We start from the raw sequence: 17,773 nt of genomic DNA on the forward strand, positions 1-17,773 counted from the left end.
ACAAGTACCTGGCAAGACCCCAGAACAGCAAAACAGATTTTATGATGCTTATCCTAGAATATGCAGTAGATTTTCCTATCCATCTTAATAATGGCTTATGGACTTTTCTTTTAGGAAATTATCCAAACCTTTTTGAAACCCTGCTAATTTTACTGCTCTTACCACATTTTCTGGCAACAAATTCCAGAGTTTAATTATTCATTGAGTGAAGAAATATTTTCTCAGATTCATTTTACATACAGTGGTGGAAATAAGTATTTGATCCCTTGCTGATTTTGTAAGTTTGCCCACTGACAAAGACATGAGCAGCCCATAATTGAAGGGTAGGTTATTGGTAACAGTGAGAGATAGCACATCACAAATTAAATCCGGAAAATCACATTGTGGAAAGTATATGAATTTATTTGCATTCTGCAGAGGGAAATAAGTATTTGATCCCCCACCAACCAGTAAGAGATCTGGCCCCTACAGACCAGGTAGATGCTCCAAATCAACTCGTTACCTGCATGACAGACAGCTGTCGGCAATGGTCACCTGTATGAAAGACACCTGTCCACAGACTCAGTGAATCAGTCAGACTCTAACCTCTACAAAATGGCCAAGAGCAAGGAGCTGTCTAAGGATGTCAGGGACAAGATCATACACCTGCACAAGGCTGGAATGGGCTACAAAACCATCAGTAAGACGCTGGGCGAGAAGGAGACAACTGTTGGTGCCATAGTAAGAAAATGGAAGAAGTACAAAATGACTGTCAATCGACAAAGATCTGGGGCTCCACGCAAAATCTCACCTCGTGGGGTATCCTTGATCATGAGGAAGGTTAGAAATCAGCCTACAACTACAAGGGGGGAACTTGTCAATGATCTCAAGGCAGCTGGGACCACTGTCACCACGAAAACCATTGGTAACACATTACGACATAACGGATTGCAATCCTGCAGTGCCCGCAAGGTCCCCCTGCTCCGGAAGGCACATGTGACGGCCCGTCTGAAGTTTGCCAGTGAACACCTGGATGATGCCGAGAGTGATTGGGAGAAGGTGCTGTGGTCAGATGAGACAAAAATTGAGCTCTTTGGCATGAACTCAACTCGCCGTGTTTGGAGGAAGAGAAATGCTGCCTATGACCCAAAGAACACCGTCCCCACTGTCAAACATGGAGGTGGAAATGTTATGTTTTGGGGGTGTTTCTCTGCTAAGGGCACAGGACTACTTCACCGCATCAATGGGAGAATGGATGGGGCCATGTACCGTACAATTCTGAGTGACAACCTCCTTCCCTCCGCCAGGGCCTTAAAAATGGGTCGTGGCTGGGTCTTCCAGCACGACAATGACCCAAAACATACAGCCAAGGCAACAAAGGAGTGGCTCAGGAAGAAGCACATTAGGGTCATGGAGTGGCCTAGCCAGTCACCAGACCTTAATCCCATTGAAAACTTATGGAGGGAGCTGAAGCTGCGAGTTGCCAAGCGACAGCCCAGAACTCTTAATGATTTAGAGATGATCTGCAAAGAGGAGTGGACCAAAATTCCTCCTGACATGTGTGCAAACCTCATCATCAACTACAGAAGACGTCTGACCGCTGTGCTTGCCAACAAGGGTTTTGCCACCAAGTATTAGGTCTTGTTTGCCAGAGGGATTAAATACTTATTTCCCTCTGCAGAATGCAAATAAATTCATATACTTTCCACAATGTGATTTTCCGGATTTAATTTGTGATGTGCTATCTCTCACTGTTACCAATAACCTACCCTTCAATTATGGGCTGCTCATGTCTTTGTCAGTGGGCAAACTTACAAAATCAGCAAGGGATCAAATACTTATTTCCACCACTGTATACTATTTAGTATCTTCTTTGTGTGCCCCCTTGTCTTAGTATTTTTGGAAAGAGCAAACAAGAGAGTTACATCTACCTGTTCCACTCCACCCAGTACTTTATAAATCTCTATCATAACTCCCCTCAGCCATCTCTTCTCCAAGCTGAAGAGCCCTGGCCACTTTAGCCTTTCCTCAAATGGAAGTCGTCCAATGCTTTTAATCACTGCACACCATTTTTCAAAAGAGCTTCACCAAACATCCACCATCTGTGATCAAACTCTTATTAAAAGGCAAAAGGACTTAGCTTTGAGGTTCTCTCGGGTCCCGACACGGACCATGTTTTGCAATGGAGCTGTTTCATGAAACCCAATTAACAAATGCTCTGGCCAGGCCTGGTGTTCTGTGTAAGAGTGTGAAGTGAAGCTGTAAGGGATACAACATAGCCAGAGCACTTGTTAACTGGGTTCCTTGAAATAGCTCCATTGTGAATTATGGTCTGTGTCAGCTTTGAGGTTTTCTTGGGTCCCAAGTGCTTTTGCCTTTTAATAAGAGTTTTATCATAGATGGTGGATGTTTGGTGAAGCTCTTTTGAAAAATGGTGTGCAATGATTAAAAGCATTTGGACTACGGTTTAGACCATTGTAGTCTGTGACTGTCCTTTGTAAATATATGAGCACCCATAAAAAAAAAATCACTTTTTAATATGCTATGTAATTGAAAGTTGTATTTAATAATTTTTCTCTATGGATTAGATAGTAATGTGAATAATCTAGTATTCCCAGAGATATCCTATGAATTATACCTGTCACATTTGGTTTTGAGATTATCTATATATGCAGTGGTCTAGTCACAGCAGTATTAAGATGAGGATAAGCCTTGAGCCCATTCTTTCCCCTTGATTACTGAATGCACGGATGACAAATGTCCAAAAGGAGACCCAGTGGTACATATTATTTACCTCTGATATTTGTTAAGTGCAGAGGAGTTAAGTGCTTTCATATCTTTGTTATAGAGCTTTCTTCATATGATTTTTGCAGACCCCATGCATATTACAATCCTATATATTTAAAATATAGTTACACTTTTATGTATACGATTGGTAACATCACGAGTGCTACCTGAAAATACTCTGCTTCTGTACAGCTGTGGAAACATGATCAGCAGCAGTATTACTCATCTTCTCTGGAAGAACTCATTTTCAAAATACTTATGTGGTCTTCTGACAGGTATCCTTCAGTGAGGGGACATGTAAACACTATGCCACAAAGTGGCCTAATTCTGAGCATAGGAGCCAACATTCCAAAATGATTAGGAGTGCTAAACCCAATGGAAATTACTCCTTCATGGACACAGTCAAGGGAGTTTGCTCAATATTGGGGGTACTCAAGCATCCCCAAAGCTAGCAAAAACTTAGTACAAGAACAGTATTAGGTAGACTTCTAAGGTCTGTGCCCTGAGAATGGCAAGGACAATTCAAACTCAGGTATACATATAAAGTATCACATACCATGTAAAATGAGTTTATCTTGTTGGGCAGACTGGATGGACCGTACAGGTCTTTATCTGCTGTCATTTACTATGTTACTATGTTACCTACAATACTGAGCATTCTTTTGTACAAATGAATGCTTATTATCAAATACTATTGCAAATCGAGGCTGGCATACAAATGGAACAAAACAATCAGAAGAGACGGCAGTTTCAAGCTTTGTTTTATGAACACAGCAAGTGAATTGTGTGTGCAAATGGCATCTCTACGTGTTGGAGGATCCTCAAAGCAATGTTCTAGTGTTACCTTTAATATTTGGAAACTGAACATGTGTATTTCATATGACATCTGGTAGCAGAATACCAAACTGCAAGGATAGGTTGTTAACCAACATCAACAGCATGACTAGGCCAGCTGTCCTCTCCAATTCTGGGGGGCTCTCACTTTCCCTCCATTGCATTGTTCAATCACCCACCAAACGTCACCCTGATTTCACAGATTTCCATTCAAATGACCATCTATTCCTTATTCAGTCAGCAAAGCTAATAATGAATACAGCAACAGTTATGCTAAATAAATTTCTGTTCTTTTGCAAAGTACACTTCTTGGTTTTATTTTCTACCATGTGCAGAAATTAAAGATACAGCCCAATTCGATGTTATACCATTCTCCCTTTAAATGCCCTACAGCTATGGAACAATTTTTAAAGGATATTCCATCTCGGTTCGGATGTCCTCCAAGCGGGCCCTTAAGTCATCACAATCCCCCTCACTATGCTCATCAAATACACTGAGTTGTACCTTCAATTCTTCATTTTCCATGGCATGCAGCTCCTGGTAACACAAGAATAATATTAAGTATATTCACACACACACACACGCAGTCAGCTCTCAAATATTCCTAACACAATCACGAAAATAATCTGGTTACAAGCACTGTCCAATACAGACAGAGGGTAAATTTTATAAGAGGGTGCGCCTAAGTTAAGATGCAAGTGAGTGCCCACTTAAGCACTATTTATAAGGACACAAACACATATGTGTCTTTATAAAATACTAGCATATGTGACAGAAATCAACACATGCTCGAGAGCAGATATAAATGCTTGCATGTAAAGTTTGCAAATACATGTGGATTATTTTATAATCAACATGTGTATTTGTAAACTCTGCCTGCACTCCACCCAGCCTGCAATACCCAGATATGCCTACAGAGAAAGTACGTATCTTCTTGAAAAGGTGTGTATTTTTAAATCGGTCGTAAGAAAAATGTCGGGCGGACTTCTAAAGTCTATGTCCCAGAAACGCCAAAGAAAGACCATGATCAAGTATTTTATATCACGGTCATTGTTGGTTTAATCAAAAATTGATAAGGAGTGTGACTGTTGGGCAGACTAGGTGGAGCACTCAGGATTTTATCTGCTGTTATTTACTACATTACTATGTTTTATAAAGGACTTTTACACAAGTACAGTGGTCAAAGTTTCTGTCAACCCCCCCCCCCCCCCCCCCCCCAAACTCTTAATTTCCTCCAGATGGGAAAAGGGTATGCTGGTTTCTGATCTTTAAACAAAATGTAATATTAGACAAAGGAAACCTGAGCAAACACATACATTTTTAAATTACGTAATTTAAAGAACAAAGCTATCCAACATACCCTATCACGCATGTGAAAAAGTAACTCCCCCTAAATTAACAGCAGATTGTACCACCTTTAGCAGCAACAATTGCAACCAAACACTTCCAATAATTTGATATCAGTCTTTCACAGAACTGCTCTACTTCAGACATTTGTGGGTTATCGTGTTTAAACTGCTTATTTCGGGCCTTGCCACAGCATCTCTATTGGGTTCAAGTCAAGATATTGATTAGGCAAACCAAAGCTTTAATTGTTTCTCTTCAGCCATTCAGGTGTATTTGTTTTTGGATTATTGTCTTGTTGCATAATCCAATTACACTTCACCTTCAGCTCACTGGCAGATAACCAAATACTCTCCTTAAGAATTTTATGATACAGTGCAGTTCCTTCAATAATGGCAAGTTTTCCATGCCCTGAGGAAGAAAAGCATCCCCACACCACCACCACCACATCTGACTGCTGGCATATTGTTCTTACTGAGAAATGCTGTATTTGATTTGCACCAGGCGTAATGGGACCTGCGTTTCCCACAGTTCCATTTTTGCCTCCTCTGTCCATACAGCATTATCCCAAAAAGGCTTGCAGATCATCCAGGTGTGATTTTGCAAAATGTGAGATAAGCATTGATGTTACTCTTGGATAGCAGCGGTTTCTGCCTTGCTGCTCTCCCATGAATCCCATTTATGCCCAATCTCTTATTGTAGAGTCATGAACACTGACCTCAACTGAGGCTAGAGAGGCCTACAGTTCTTTGAATGTTCTTTTGGGATGTTTTGCAACTTCTCAGATGAGTTGTCACTACATCTTTGGAGTGATTTCGGCAGGTCAGCCACTCCCGGAAAGTTTCACCTCAGTTCCAAGTTTTCTACATTTGGAGATAATGGCTCTCACTGTAGTTTGGTTGAGTCCCAGAACTTTAGAAATGGCTTTGTAACCCTTTTCAGACTTATACATTCAACAACTTTTTTTCTAATCTCTTCTGGAATTTCCTTTGATCATGGCATAGTGTTCTTGTAGAAGCTTTGTGGTGACTACTTTACTCTCATGGTATGGTTCTGTACATAGTGATGTTAAGATTCAATAGGGCTGGCTGCAATCAAGCCTCTGGTCAAGCAACTCAATCCAATCATCAATTAAATTTGGTCAATTGTTTGATTGATAAACTGAGGCGGCAGTTACTTTTCCACATGGGTGATACAGGTTTTCGATAACTCGCTCAAAATCACTCATGTTTACACAAAAAGCTATTTCAGAAGCCAAACATCAGCATTACTCATTGTAAATACAAAAAGCTACTTTATATACTCTATAGTGTCTTTCAAATACTTATCTCTTCTGCAACTACAATTATCAACCTCTCCATCCATATCTGCACAGAATTTAGCTGACTTTTTCTATACACTGGTCACCACAGTGTACAAATGTCATTGTTTTCTCTTCCATTGAAACTGCCACCACACACATCACCCTTCCAAAAGAGAACAAATCAGTAATTTTGTAGCCACCCTCTGGACTGACTCCATCCTGTTTATATATTTCTGTAGGTGCAGTCTCTAGAATTGCACCCAGTATGCTAAATGGGGCCTCACCAGAGACTTATACAAAAGCACTATCACCTCTATTTTCCTGCTGGTCATCCCTTTCCTTATGCACCAAAGCATGTTTCTGGCTTTGGCAGCCTTAAGGTCATCAAACACAAACATCCCCAAGTCCTGCTCTTCTTTCATACATAGAAGCACTTCACCCTCTATAATGTACCGTTCCCCTGGATTCCTGCAATCCAAGTGCATGACCCTGCATTTCTTAGCATTAAACCTTAGTTGCCAATTATCAGACCATTCTTCAAGCTTCACTAGATTCTTCTTCATACCATCCACCCCTCCAGGGTGTCCACCCTATTACAGAGTTTGGTATCATCTGCAAAGAGACAAACCTTACCAGACATTCCTTCTGTAAAGCGAATGATACATACCTGTAGCAGGTGTTCTCCGAGGACAGCAGGCTGATTGTTCTCACGACTGGGGTTGACGTCCACGACAGCCCCTAAAAACGGAGTAAAAATCTCGCGGGAGGTCCCGCGCACAGGGCATGCCCACCACGCATGCGCGGCCGTCTTCCCGCCCATGCGCGACCGTTCCCGCTCAGTTGAATGACAACTGAATAACAGAGTGCAGAGGACTACTCTGTTATGATGAAATTTAGTATACGGAGCATGGGCTACCAGGGCTTGAAGCTCACTGACCCTACGAGCTGAAGTAACTGCCACCAAGAAAATGACCTTCCAGGTCAAGTACTTCAGATGGCATGAACTCAGTGGCTCAAAAGGAGGTTTCATCAGCTGGGTGAGGACGACGCTGAGATCCCATGACATTGCAGGAGGCTTGACAGGGGGCTTTGACAAAAGCATGAATCGAACGACTAAAGGCTCTCCAGAGATGGCTTTACCCTCTACACGATAATGGTAAGCACTAATTGCACTAAGGTGATTCCGTACTGAGTTGGTCTTGAGACCAGACTCTGACAAAATGCAGAAGGTATTCAAGCAGGTTCTGTGCAAGACAAGAAAGAGGTTCTAGGGCCTTGCTCTCACACCAAACGGCAAACCTCCTCCACTTGAAAAAGTAACTCTTTTTAGCGGAATCCTTTCTAGAGGCAAGCAAGACACGGGAGACTCCCTCAGACAGACCCAATGAAGCAAAATCTACGCCCTCAACATCCAGGCCGTGAGAGCTAGAGACTGAAGGTTGGGGTGCAGAAGCGCTCCGTCGTTCTGCAAATTGAGAGTCGGAAAACACTCCAATCTCCATGGTTCTTCGGAGGACAACTCCAGAAGAAGAGGGAACCAGATATGACGGGGCCAAAAGGGCGCGATCAGAATCATGGTGCTGCGGTCTTGCTTGAGCTTCAGTAAGGTCTTCCCCACCAAAGGTATGGGAGGATAAGCGTACAGGAGGCCCGTCCCCCAATGGAGGAGAAAGGCATCCGACGCCATTCTTCCGTGTGCCCGAAGTCTGGAACAAAACTGAGGCAGCTTGTGATTGGTCTGGGAGGCAAAAAGGTCCACCGAGGGAGTGCCCCACTCTCGGAAGATCTTGCGTACCACTCTGGAATGGAGCGACCACTCGTGCGGTTGCATGAATCTGCTCAGCCTGTCGGCCAGACTGTTGTTTACGCCTGCCAGGTATGTGGCTTGGAGAAGCATGCCATACTGGCATGAGCTCCCCACCCCAGGCGAGATGCATCCGTCGTCAGCACTTTTGTGGGCTGAGGAATTTGGAATGGGCGTCCCAGGGTCAAACTGATCCGAATTGTCCACCAGTGCAGCGAATTGCGGCAACTGATGGACAGGCGGATGACATCTTCTAGATTCCCGGTGGCTTGGCAGCACTGGGAAGCTAGGGTCCATTGAGCTGATCTCATGTGAAGACGAACCATGGGAGTCACATAGACTGTAGAGTCCATATAGCCCAGGAGTCTCAACATCTGCCGAGCTGTGATCTGCTGAGACGCTCTGGTCTGGGAAGCGAGGGACAGAAGATTCTGAGCTCTCGCCTCGGGAAGATAGGCCTGAGACGTCTGTGAATTCAGCAGAGCTCCTATGAATTCCAGAGATTGGACTGGCTGGAGATGGGACTTCGGGTAATTTATTACAAACCCCAGCAGCTCCAGAAGTTGAATAGTGCACTGCATGGACCGAAGAGCTCCTGCCTCTGAGGTGCTCTTCACCAGCCAATCGTTGAGATACGGGAACGCGTGCAACCCCAGCTTGCGTAGGTACGCCGCAACCACCACGAGACACTTCGTGAACACCCGTGGTGCAGAGGCGAGCCCAAAGGGCAGCACACAATACTGAAAGTGACGTGTCCCCAGACGGAATCGGAGATACTGTCTGTGAGCTGGCAGTATCGGGATGTGAGTATAAGCATCCTTTAAATCCAGGGAACATAACCAATCGTCTTTCTGAATCATGGGGAGAAGGGTGCCCAAGGAAAGCATCCTGAACTTTTCTCGCACCAGATACTTGTTCAGGCCTCTCAGGTCTAGGATGGGGCGCATCCCCCCTGTTTTCTTCTCCACAAGGAAGTACCTGGAATAGAATCCCTGCCCTTCCTGCCCAGGTGGCACGGGCTCGACCGCATTGGCGCAGAGAAGGGCGGAGAGTTCCTCTGCAAGTACCTGCTTGTGATGGGAGCTGAAGGATTGAGCTCCAGGTGGACAATTTGGTGGGGTGGAGACCAAATCCAGGGTGTATCCGCACCGCACTATTTGGAGAACCCACTGGTCGGAGATTATGAGAGGCCACCTTTGGTGAAAAACTTTCAACCTCCCCCCGACCGGCAGGCCGTCCAGCACGGCTACTTTGATGGCGGCTATATTCCCATGGATCCATTCAAAAGCTCGTCCCCTGCTTTTGCTGTGGAGGCACAGGGGACTGCTTAGGCGCATGCTGTTGACAGGAACGAGCATGCTGGGACTGTCCCTGTGCCTGAGGAGGCCTTCGGGCCAGCTGGGTGTACCTACGCTTGCTGTAGGCGTAGGGTGCAGCTTGCCGGGCCCGGGAAAAACGTCCACCTGCTGAGGTGGATGCTGAAGGCGCCCGGTGGGAGAGCTTGATGAGAGCGGTTTCCCGCTGGTGTAGTTGGTCCACCAACTGCTCAACCTTCTCGCCAAAATGTTATCCCCCCGGCAAGGGACATCCGCCAGCCGCTGCTGGGTGCGGTTGTCCAGGTCAGAGGCATGCAGCCAGGAGAGTCTGCGCATCACTATACCTTGGGCTGCAGCTCTGGATGCCACATCACAGGTGTCATAGATACCCCTGGACAGGAATTTTCTGCACGCCTTCAGCTGCCTGACCACCTCCTGAAAGGGCCTGGACTGCTCTGGGGGGAACTTGTCAACCAGGTCCGCCAGTTGCTTCACATTGTTCCGCATGTGGATGCTCGTGTAGAGCTGGTATGATTGTATTCTGGTCACGAGCATGGAAGACTGGTAGGCCTTCCTCCCAAACGAGTCCAGAGTGCGAGACTCCCGCCCAGGGGGCGCCGAGGCGGTATCCCTCGAACTCCGTGCTCTCTTGAGAGCAGAGTCCACGACCGCTGAGTCATGAGGCAGTTGAGGACGCATCAACTCCGGGTCTGAGTGGATTCTGTATTGGGACTCCGCTTTCTTGGGAATGGTGGGATTAAATAATGGCTTCAACCAGTTCCGGAGCAGTGCAACGGTACCGTGGAAGACTCCCTAGGTGGTGATGGATAGTCGAGGACTTCGAGCATCTCCGCCCTCGGCTCATCCACAGTAACCACTGGGAAGGGAATGCTAATAGACATGTCCTGGACAAAGGAGGCAAAGGAGAGGCTCTCTGGAGGCGAGAGCTTCCTCTCCGGTAAAGGCGTGGGGTCAGAGCGAAGACCCGCAGACTCCTCAGAGGAGAAATATCTGGGATCCTCCTCCCCCCACGAGGCCTCCTTCTCGGCGTCGGACATGAGCTCTCTCAGCTCAGACTGCAACCGGGCCCGTCTCGACTGCGAGGAACCACATCCTCGATGAGGGTGTCGAGAGGTGGACTCCCACGCCGGCGGGGACGAAGATCCCTCCATCGACGTCGACGGGGATTCCACCTGAGTGGCAACCGACACCGGTGCCGCAAGCGGCGCCGAAGACATCACCGGACCAGAGCCCACCGGCACCTCCATCAACGGCACCGAGGGCGCAAGCACCCCTGGTGCTGGCAAGGCCTGGCGCATCAGCCCTTCCAGGATCCCCGGAAGGATGGCTCGGAGGCACTCGTCTAGGCCCGCTGTCGGAAGAGGCAGGGGGGCCGGTGCGGGCATTGGTGCTGGAAGCTGCCCGGGTCCAGGAGATAGTATCGAGGTACCCGACGACCTGCGCATAGACACCTCTTCGACAGAGGGGGAGCGCTCCTCCCGGCACTGCCGCTTCCTGGGGGTCGAGTCTTCTCTCGACGTCCCGGAGCTGCCAGTCCCATGCGCCGTGGGCCACCGATGACAGTGCTTCTTGGCAGCTTTCTTCCGATGCCCGCCATCGGCGCTCCGCAGCATAGACGAGGAGGAGGTGGAGTCTCCACGGCCTCTAGGTATCGGATCGGACAGGGTTCAGTCCTGATGGCCCTGAGCAGCGGGAGTGGCCGGGGCGGACTGCCCACGCGGCCGCTCACCGCCGCCGTCGCTGGCAGGTCATCGGGCCAAGGGAACCTGTGCTCCTGGGGTCGATGCCATAGTCGGCGCCGAAGACGTCGACATCGGTACCGAAGACCCGGCCATCGACACCGATGCCGTTGAGGTCAACGTCGAAGGGCCAGCGCAAGTTCCAAAAAGACGGTCCCGAAGAACTTGCCTCTCCACCTGCGTCCGCTTCCTTAAGGAAGATATTCAACATAAAGGAATCTTTCACTTGCTCATCTTCCAATGTGGTATATATCATTCAGTGTAAAAAATGTAACGAAGGATGCTATATTGGAGAAACAGGCCAGATGCTTAAGACAAGATTCAATTTACATAGACATCACATGAACAATACTGGTGCCAGTAGGGCTCCCACCCCTGTTGGTCAGCATTTTATCAGTGACTGTACCAGTGACTTCACAGTGAGAATCCTGAAAGGTAACTTTAAAACCGTACAAGAACGCAAGACCTTTGAAGTCAGAATGATTGAATATTTTAACACCCAACAGAAAGGACTTAACAAGGATCTGGGGTTCCTAGCCCATTATAAACCAAAAAGCTGTATTTCTCTGTTGATCACCCTCCCCTCACCTATCCACACCTACCCTGTTAAAATATGAATGATATGCTTTGATGTCCCCATGCATACCTCCTACCCACCCCCATCCTCCCACCCTGTCAGACTGTCATAGTAATGCTTGAATGTTTTCACTTATATACACTGTCAGCTAGCACATTTGCTTATTTCCGATCTGACGAAGAAGGGCAACCTTCGAAAGCTAATCAAGAAATGTATTAAGTTATGTCCAATAAAAAAGGTATCATCTTATTTTCTTTTCCATGTTTTATTTTGTTTGATTTCTATTGATAACCTTTAGAGTGGACTAACACGGCTACCACACTCCTCTACTTATAGACAAGTACAAATTACTTAAATACTATGCCAAGTCAAGTTAGTCTCACTTAAGTAGTGCAGATAGAAAGCAGACCAAAATACACTTTACATTGAAAGTAGCGGACAATTTATTAGCAAAAGATGAACGATGCCCAATATGCAACTCACTACATTCTATCTGCACTGCTTCAGCACTTGCAGATCAATACAGGATCCTAACAAAGTGCCCCCAGCATATTTTCATCTATCTGATCCTTGAGATCCTAGAATGGCTAACAACAAATATATACACATCTTACTAGTAACTCTTCAGTTCAAAAACACAACTAACTCAGAGCCAAACAAACCAACACTGACAGCTATGGAAACCCTAAAAAAAAATTAAGACCTACCTATATTAAAAAGTGTGTTATAATTTGGTTTCACCAACATGAACTAATACATATTATTTACCACGTCATCCCACTTTATGCAATAAAACTCAGAAGTAGAGAAAATGGCAGCAGATAAAGAACATATGGCAGTGGTTTACAAACCTGGTCCTGGAGGCACCCCAGCCAGTCAGGTTTTTGGGATATCCACAATGAATATTCATGAAAGACTTGTATGCACTGCCTCCACTGCACGTAAATCTCCTCATGAATATTCATCATGGATGTACCGAAAACCTGACTGGCTGGGGTGCCTCCAGGATTAGGTTTGGGAACCAATGCTATATGGCCTATCCAGACTACCCTTACATACTAACTAATAAGCTCTACAATATTTTCCTCTCTCAGAGATCCTCTGTGCCTGTACTATGCTTTCTTGAATTCAGATACAATCTGCTTCCACTACCTCCACTGGGAAGCCATCCTGTACATTCACCACACTTTCTGTAAAAAAAAAAAATCATTTCTACTACTACTACTAGACATTTCTAAAGCGCTACTAGGGTTACGCAGTGCTGTACAGTTTAACAAAGAAGGACAGTCCCTGCTCAAAGGAGCTTACAATCTAATGGACAAAATGTGCAGACAATCAAATTTCCTGATATTAATTCCTAAATCTAATCCCTTTCAGCTTCATCCTTATTCAAGAACTTCCTTTCAACTGATGGATACCTGCCTCCTGTGTATTTATGCCATGGAGGTATTTAAATGCCTAGCATCTCTCTCTCTCCCCCCCCCCCCCCCCCCCCCCCCCCCACATACATACACCCTATGCCCCTATCATTGCCTTTTCAAGGTGTTTGGCCATCTTAAGATCATTAGATACCATCACCCCTAAATCCTGTTCTTTCATACACAAAAGTACATACCCCTTGAACTGTTCTGCTCCTTTGGTTTTCCGCAGCCCAAATGCATGTCCCTTCATTTTCTAGCATTAAATCTTAGCTGTCAAACTCTGGATCTACTTAATAATAAATCAGGCTAATGTGGTACTGCATTTTAGTAAATCCAAAATTAAATAGAGAAGACACTTTGATAATGGTAATTAATGTTTCAAATTATAAATTTTAAGAGTTAACAGAGTCTCAAACAATCTAAAGTTGAAGACTGGATACTTACTTTTAGGATTTGACTCAGACCAGAGCGCATCAGCTCACTCCGTATGTGAATTCGGAAATCTAGCTCATCTGCTTGTGATATCAGAGCATTGATCAACAACATACAGCTCACCTGGAAGATAAACTCTTGTTCAATTAACTACATTCACATCCACTCTTAATACACCTCCAACATATAGATCAAGCATACACAATCCCATTACAGTTACTTCTCAACAAACCTTACTAAATATAAATTATCATGCCCACAATACATCCGGACTAGAATCTATAACAGATTTTAAAATATTCATACAATGCAGCCATATACTTCACAGGATTCACTAACTTAAGTCAAAACAGAATTACAGGCACGTGAAGATGGCAAGGAAAGTTAACACACAAACAGTGGGTTTTTTTGGTAGGAAAAAAGGTACCTGTACTCATTGTGGGTGGGGTCACCAGCTATGGCTCCGCCCCTGATAGCAACACCCACATTAATCACACTCCTTATACCAGCCATGGTGCATATGAACAGGCATCATTGAAAATATTATACCAGTATAGGAGAAAAAAATAATTTCTGTAAGCTGTTACAGCTCCAGTATAGCCAGTGCAAAATAAGACAGCAGAAGTAAATTCTCAAATTTGACATATTCCAAACAATAAAATGAAAATAAAATGATTTTTCTACCTTTGTTGCCCAGCAGCTTTGTTTTTCTGATTATGTTGGTCCCAGTCTCTGATTCTGCTGCTATCTGTTCTCTTAACTTTATTTACTGCATTTGTATCCCACATTTTCCCACCTATTTGCAGGGTCAATGTGGCTTACAGAGTCCTGTTATGGCTTTGTCATTCCAGGACGTCAGATACAATTAGTGATGTAAAAATATTAAACAAGGGAAAGAAGAAAAGAATTAGGCAGATAGGTATAGAAAGTAGACTTTCCTAACTGGGTGGGTTGGCGAGGTGATTTAGTAAGGTTATGGGTTCTCTTTGTAGGCCTTGTTGAAGAGATGTGTCTTCAAAGAGTTACGAAAGTTGGTTATTTCGTCAACAGTTTTCAAGATAATAGGTAATGCATTCCACAACTGCGTGCTCATGTAAGAGAAGGTAGTTGCATGCATCAGCTTGTATTTTAGTCCTTTACAGCTAGGGACGTGTACATTCAGAAATTTGCGGGATGATCTTTTGGTATTTGTGGGAGGCAGGTCCACGAGGTTTAGCATATAGGTTGGGGCGTCTGCGTGGATGATTTTGTGAACAATCGTGTAGATCTTGAACGTAATGCGTTCTTTGATTGGGAGCCAGTGAAGTTTCTCTTTTAGGGGTTTTGCACTTTCATATTTAGTTTTTCCAAATATGAGTCTGGCGGCAGTATTTTGGGCTGTTTGGAGTTTTTTGATAGTCTGTTCTTTGCATCCAGCGTACAGTGCTTTGCAGTAGTCCAGGTGACTCAGTACCATTGACTGTACCAGGGTACGGAAGATGTATCTCGGGAAGAAAGGTTTTACTCTTTTGAGTTTCCACATGAAGTGGAACATCTTTTTCGTTGTATTCTTCACGTGGGCATCGAGTGTGAGGTTTTAATCAATGGTAACTCCGAGAATTTTCAGATTTTGTGAGACGGGAAGAGAACAGTATGGTGTGGTTATGGCGGTGAAGTTGTTTGTGTTATGTTGTGAGGTGAGTACAAGACTGTTTTTTCTGCGTTAAGTTTTAGCTGGAATGCATCCGCCCAGGAGTGCATGATTTGGAGGCTTTGGTTGATCTCGTTGGTGATTTCATTTAGATCGTGTTTAAACGGGATATAAATCGTGACATCGTCTGCATATATGTAAGGGTTGAGGTTTTGATTGGCTAGTAATTTGGCTACAGGTATCATCATTAGGTTAAAGAGGGTTGGTGAGAGGGGGGATCCTTGGGGGACTCCACATTCAGGTATCCATGGGGTTGATATGTCCGTGTTCGTTGTTACTTGGTATGATCTTGTGGTCAGGAATCCTCTGAACCATTTGAGAACTGTACCTCCTATTCCAAAGTATTCTAGTATATGTAATAGTATTCCATGATTGACCATGTCGAAGGCACTGGACATGTCGAATTGTAGGATGAGTATATTGTTGCCAGTTGCAATCGCTTGTTTGAATGAGTTCATTGCAGACACTAGAACAGTTTCGGTGCTGTGATTCGACCGAAATCCTGATTGGGACTCGTGTAGAATTCAGTGTTTATCTAGGTGTGGAGTGAGTTGTTTCGTCACTATGCCCTCCATGAGTTTGGTTATGAGCGGGATAGATGCTACTGGGCGATAATTGGTTAAGTCCATTGTGGTTTTTCTTAGTATCTTTAGGTAGAGGAGTAAGTAAGATGTTTCCTTTATCCGTGGGGAAGAGACCATTTTGAAGCCTGCAGTTTGTGTGTTTCGTGAGGTCTGTTTTGAATAGTTTAGGGGCAGATCTAATTAGGCTAGTAGGCAGATGTCTAATTTGCATTGCAAACTGGCGTACCTGCCGAGCGATTGTGAGATGTCGTCGAACGAGAGCTTGTCAAAGTTGGTCCATGATCGATCTGCTGGGTATTCCCCAGGTATTAGGTCTAGACATTTGAGGAGGTTTGTGCAATCAGTTGTGTTGGTAGGTATCATGAGTCGGAGCTTTATAATTTTTTCCTTAAAGTAGTTCGCAAGATTGGTTGTAGATGGAGTGTCCATATTATTAGAAGCAATCGGTGTAGTATTTAGTAGTTTGTTTACGAGTAAGAAGAGTTTGTGCGTATCCTTGTAGTTTGGTCCTATTTTGGTTTTGTAATATGTTCTTTTAGTTTGTCTGATGGTGTATTTGTATTTTCTTTGTAATTGTTTCCAGTCTTTCCAGGACTTTCTTTCCATGTATTTCTTTACTTTCCTCCTTTCTTTATTTCTTGCCCTACATTCATAAGTAAAAGCTGGATTCTCCGTGGAATTGACTGGAGGAGGTATAATGTGGATCCAGCTTGTGCCTATTTTCTCCATCCATGTGCAGTTTTTCTACTCTCTTTCCTTTCCATCATCTCCATCAATGTGCATCTTCTTCATTTCTCTTTCCTCCCCTCCATCCATGTCCAGCATTTCTCCTCTCTCTTCCCTCTCCTGTATCCACATCCAGCAATAATTCTCTCTCTTCTCTCCTCCATCCATGTCCAGCATTTCTCCGCTCTCCCCTGGGTAAGAACGATGTTGAGATCCCATGACACTGGCAGAGGTCTGACAGGGGGCTTTGACAAAAACAAACCTCTCATAAAGCAAACAACTAAAGGCTGTCCAGAGATAGGCTTACCTTCTACACGTTGATGATACGCACTAATTGCCCTGAGGTGAACCCTTACGGAGTTGGTCTTGAGACCAGACTCTGACAAGTGTAGAAGATATTCAAGCAGGGTCTGTGTAAAACAAGAAAGAGGATCTACGGCCTTGCTGTCACACCAGACGACAAACCTCCTCCATTTGAAAGAGTAACACCTCTTAGCAGAATCTTTCCTGGAAGCAAGACCTGGGAGACACCCTCTGAAAGTCCCAAGGAAGCGAATTCTAGGCTCTCAACATCCAGGCCTTGAGAGCCAGAGACTGGAGGCTGGGATGTAGAAGTGACCCCTCGTTTTGGGTGACGAGGGCCACAAAACACTCCAATCTCCATGGTTCTTCGGAGCACAATTCCAGATGAAGAGGGAACCAAATCTGAAGAGGCCAGTAGGGCACAATCAGGATCATGGTTCCGCGGTCTTGAGTTTCAGCAAAGTCTTTAGCACCAGAGGTATGGGAGGGTACATATATAGAAGGTCTGTTCTCCAATGTAGGAGAAAGGCATCTGACACTAGTCTGTCATGGGCCTGAAGCCTGGAACAGAACTGAGGGACCTTGTGATTGATTGGAGTGGCAAAAAGATCCACCGAGGGGGTGCCCCACGCTCAGAAGATCTTGTGAGCAACACCCATATTGAGTGACGACTCGTGAGGTTGATTTACTCTGCTCACCCTGTCAGCCAGACTATTATTTACACCACCAGATAAGTGGCTTGGAGAAACATGGCATGATGGCCACATCTAGATGGCTTTCTGACACAGAGGGCGAGATCCGGTGCCCCCTGCTTGTTGGTGTAGTACATCGCAACATGATTGTCTGTTTGAATTAAGATAATTCGGTTGGGCATATGAGCTCTGAAAGACTTGAGCGTTCCAGATCGCTCGGA

At 45.0% G+C, this 17,773-nt stretch overlaps 1 protein-coding gene across 2 annotated transcripts in view; it reads right to left on the reverse strand.

The window, feature by feature from the left end:
• DIAPH1 (diaphanous related formin 1) overlaps positions 1 to 17,773 on the reverse strand; it is a 676,165-nt gene that overhangs the window by 405,789 nt on the left and 252,603 nt on the right. For both annotated transcript variants that reach the window (XM_030213536.1, XM_030213537.1), the window contains 2 exons: positions 13,570 to 13,680; positions 4,019 to 4,137 (listed from right to left, as the gene is read on the reverse strand). In XM_030213536.1, the coding sequence (XP_030069396.1) occupies positions 4,019 to 4,137; positions 13,570 to 13,680 (230 nt within the window). The remainder of the gene's footprint in view (positions 1 to 4,018; positions 4,138 to 13,569; positions 13,681 to 17,773) is intronic.

Source organism: Microcaecilia unicolor, chromosome 8 (genome assembly GCF_901765095.1).
Source record: "Microcaecilia unicolor chromosome 8, aMicUni1.1, whole genome shotgun sequence".
Classification (NCBI taxonomy): Eukaryota; Metazoa; Chordata; class Amphibia; order Gymnophiona; family Siphonopidae; genus Microcaecilia; species Microcaecilia unicolor.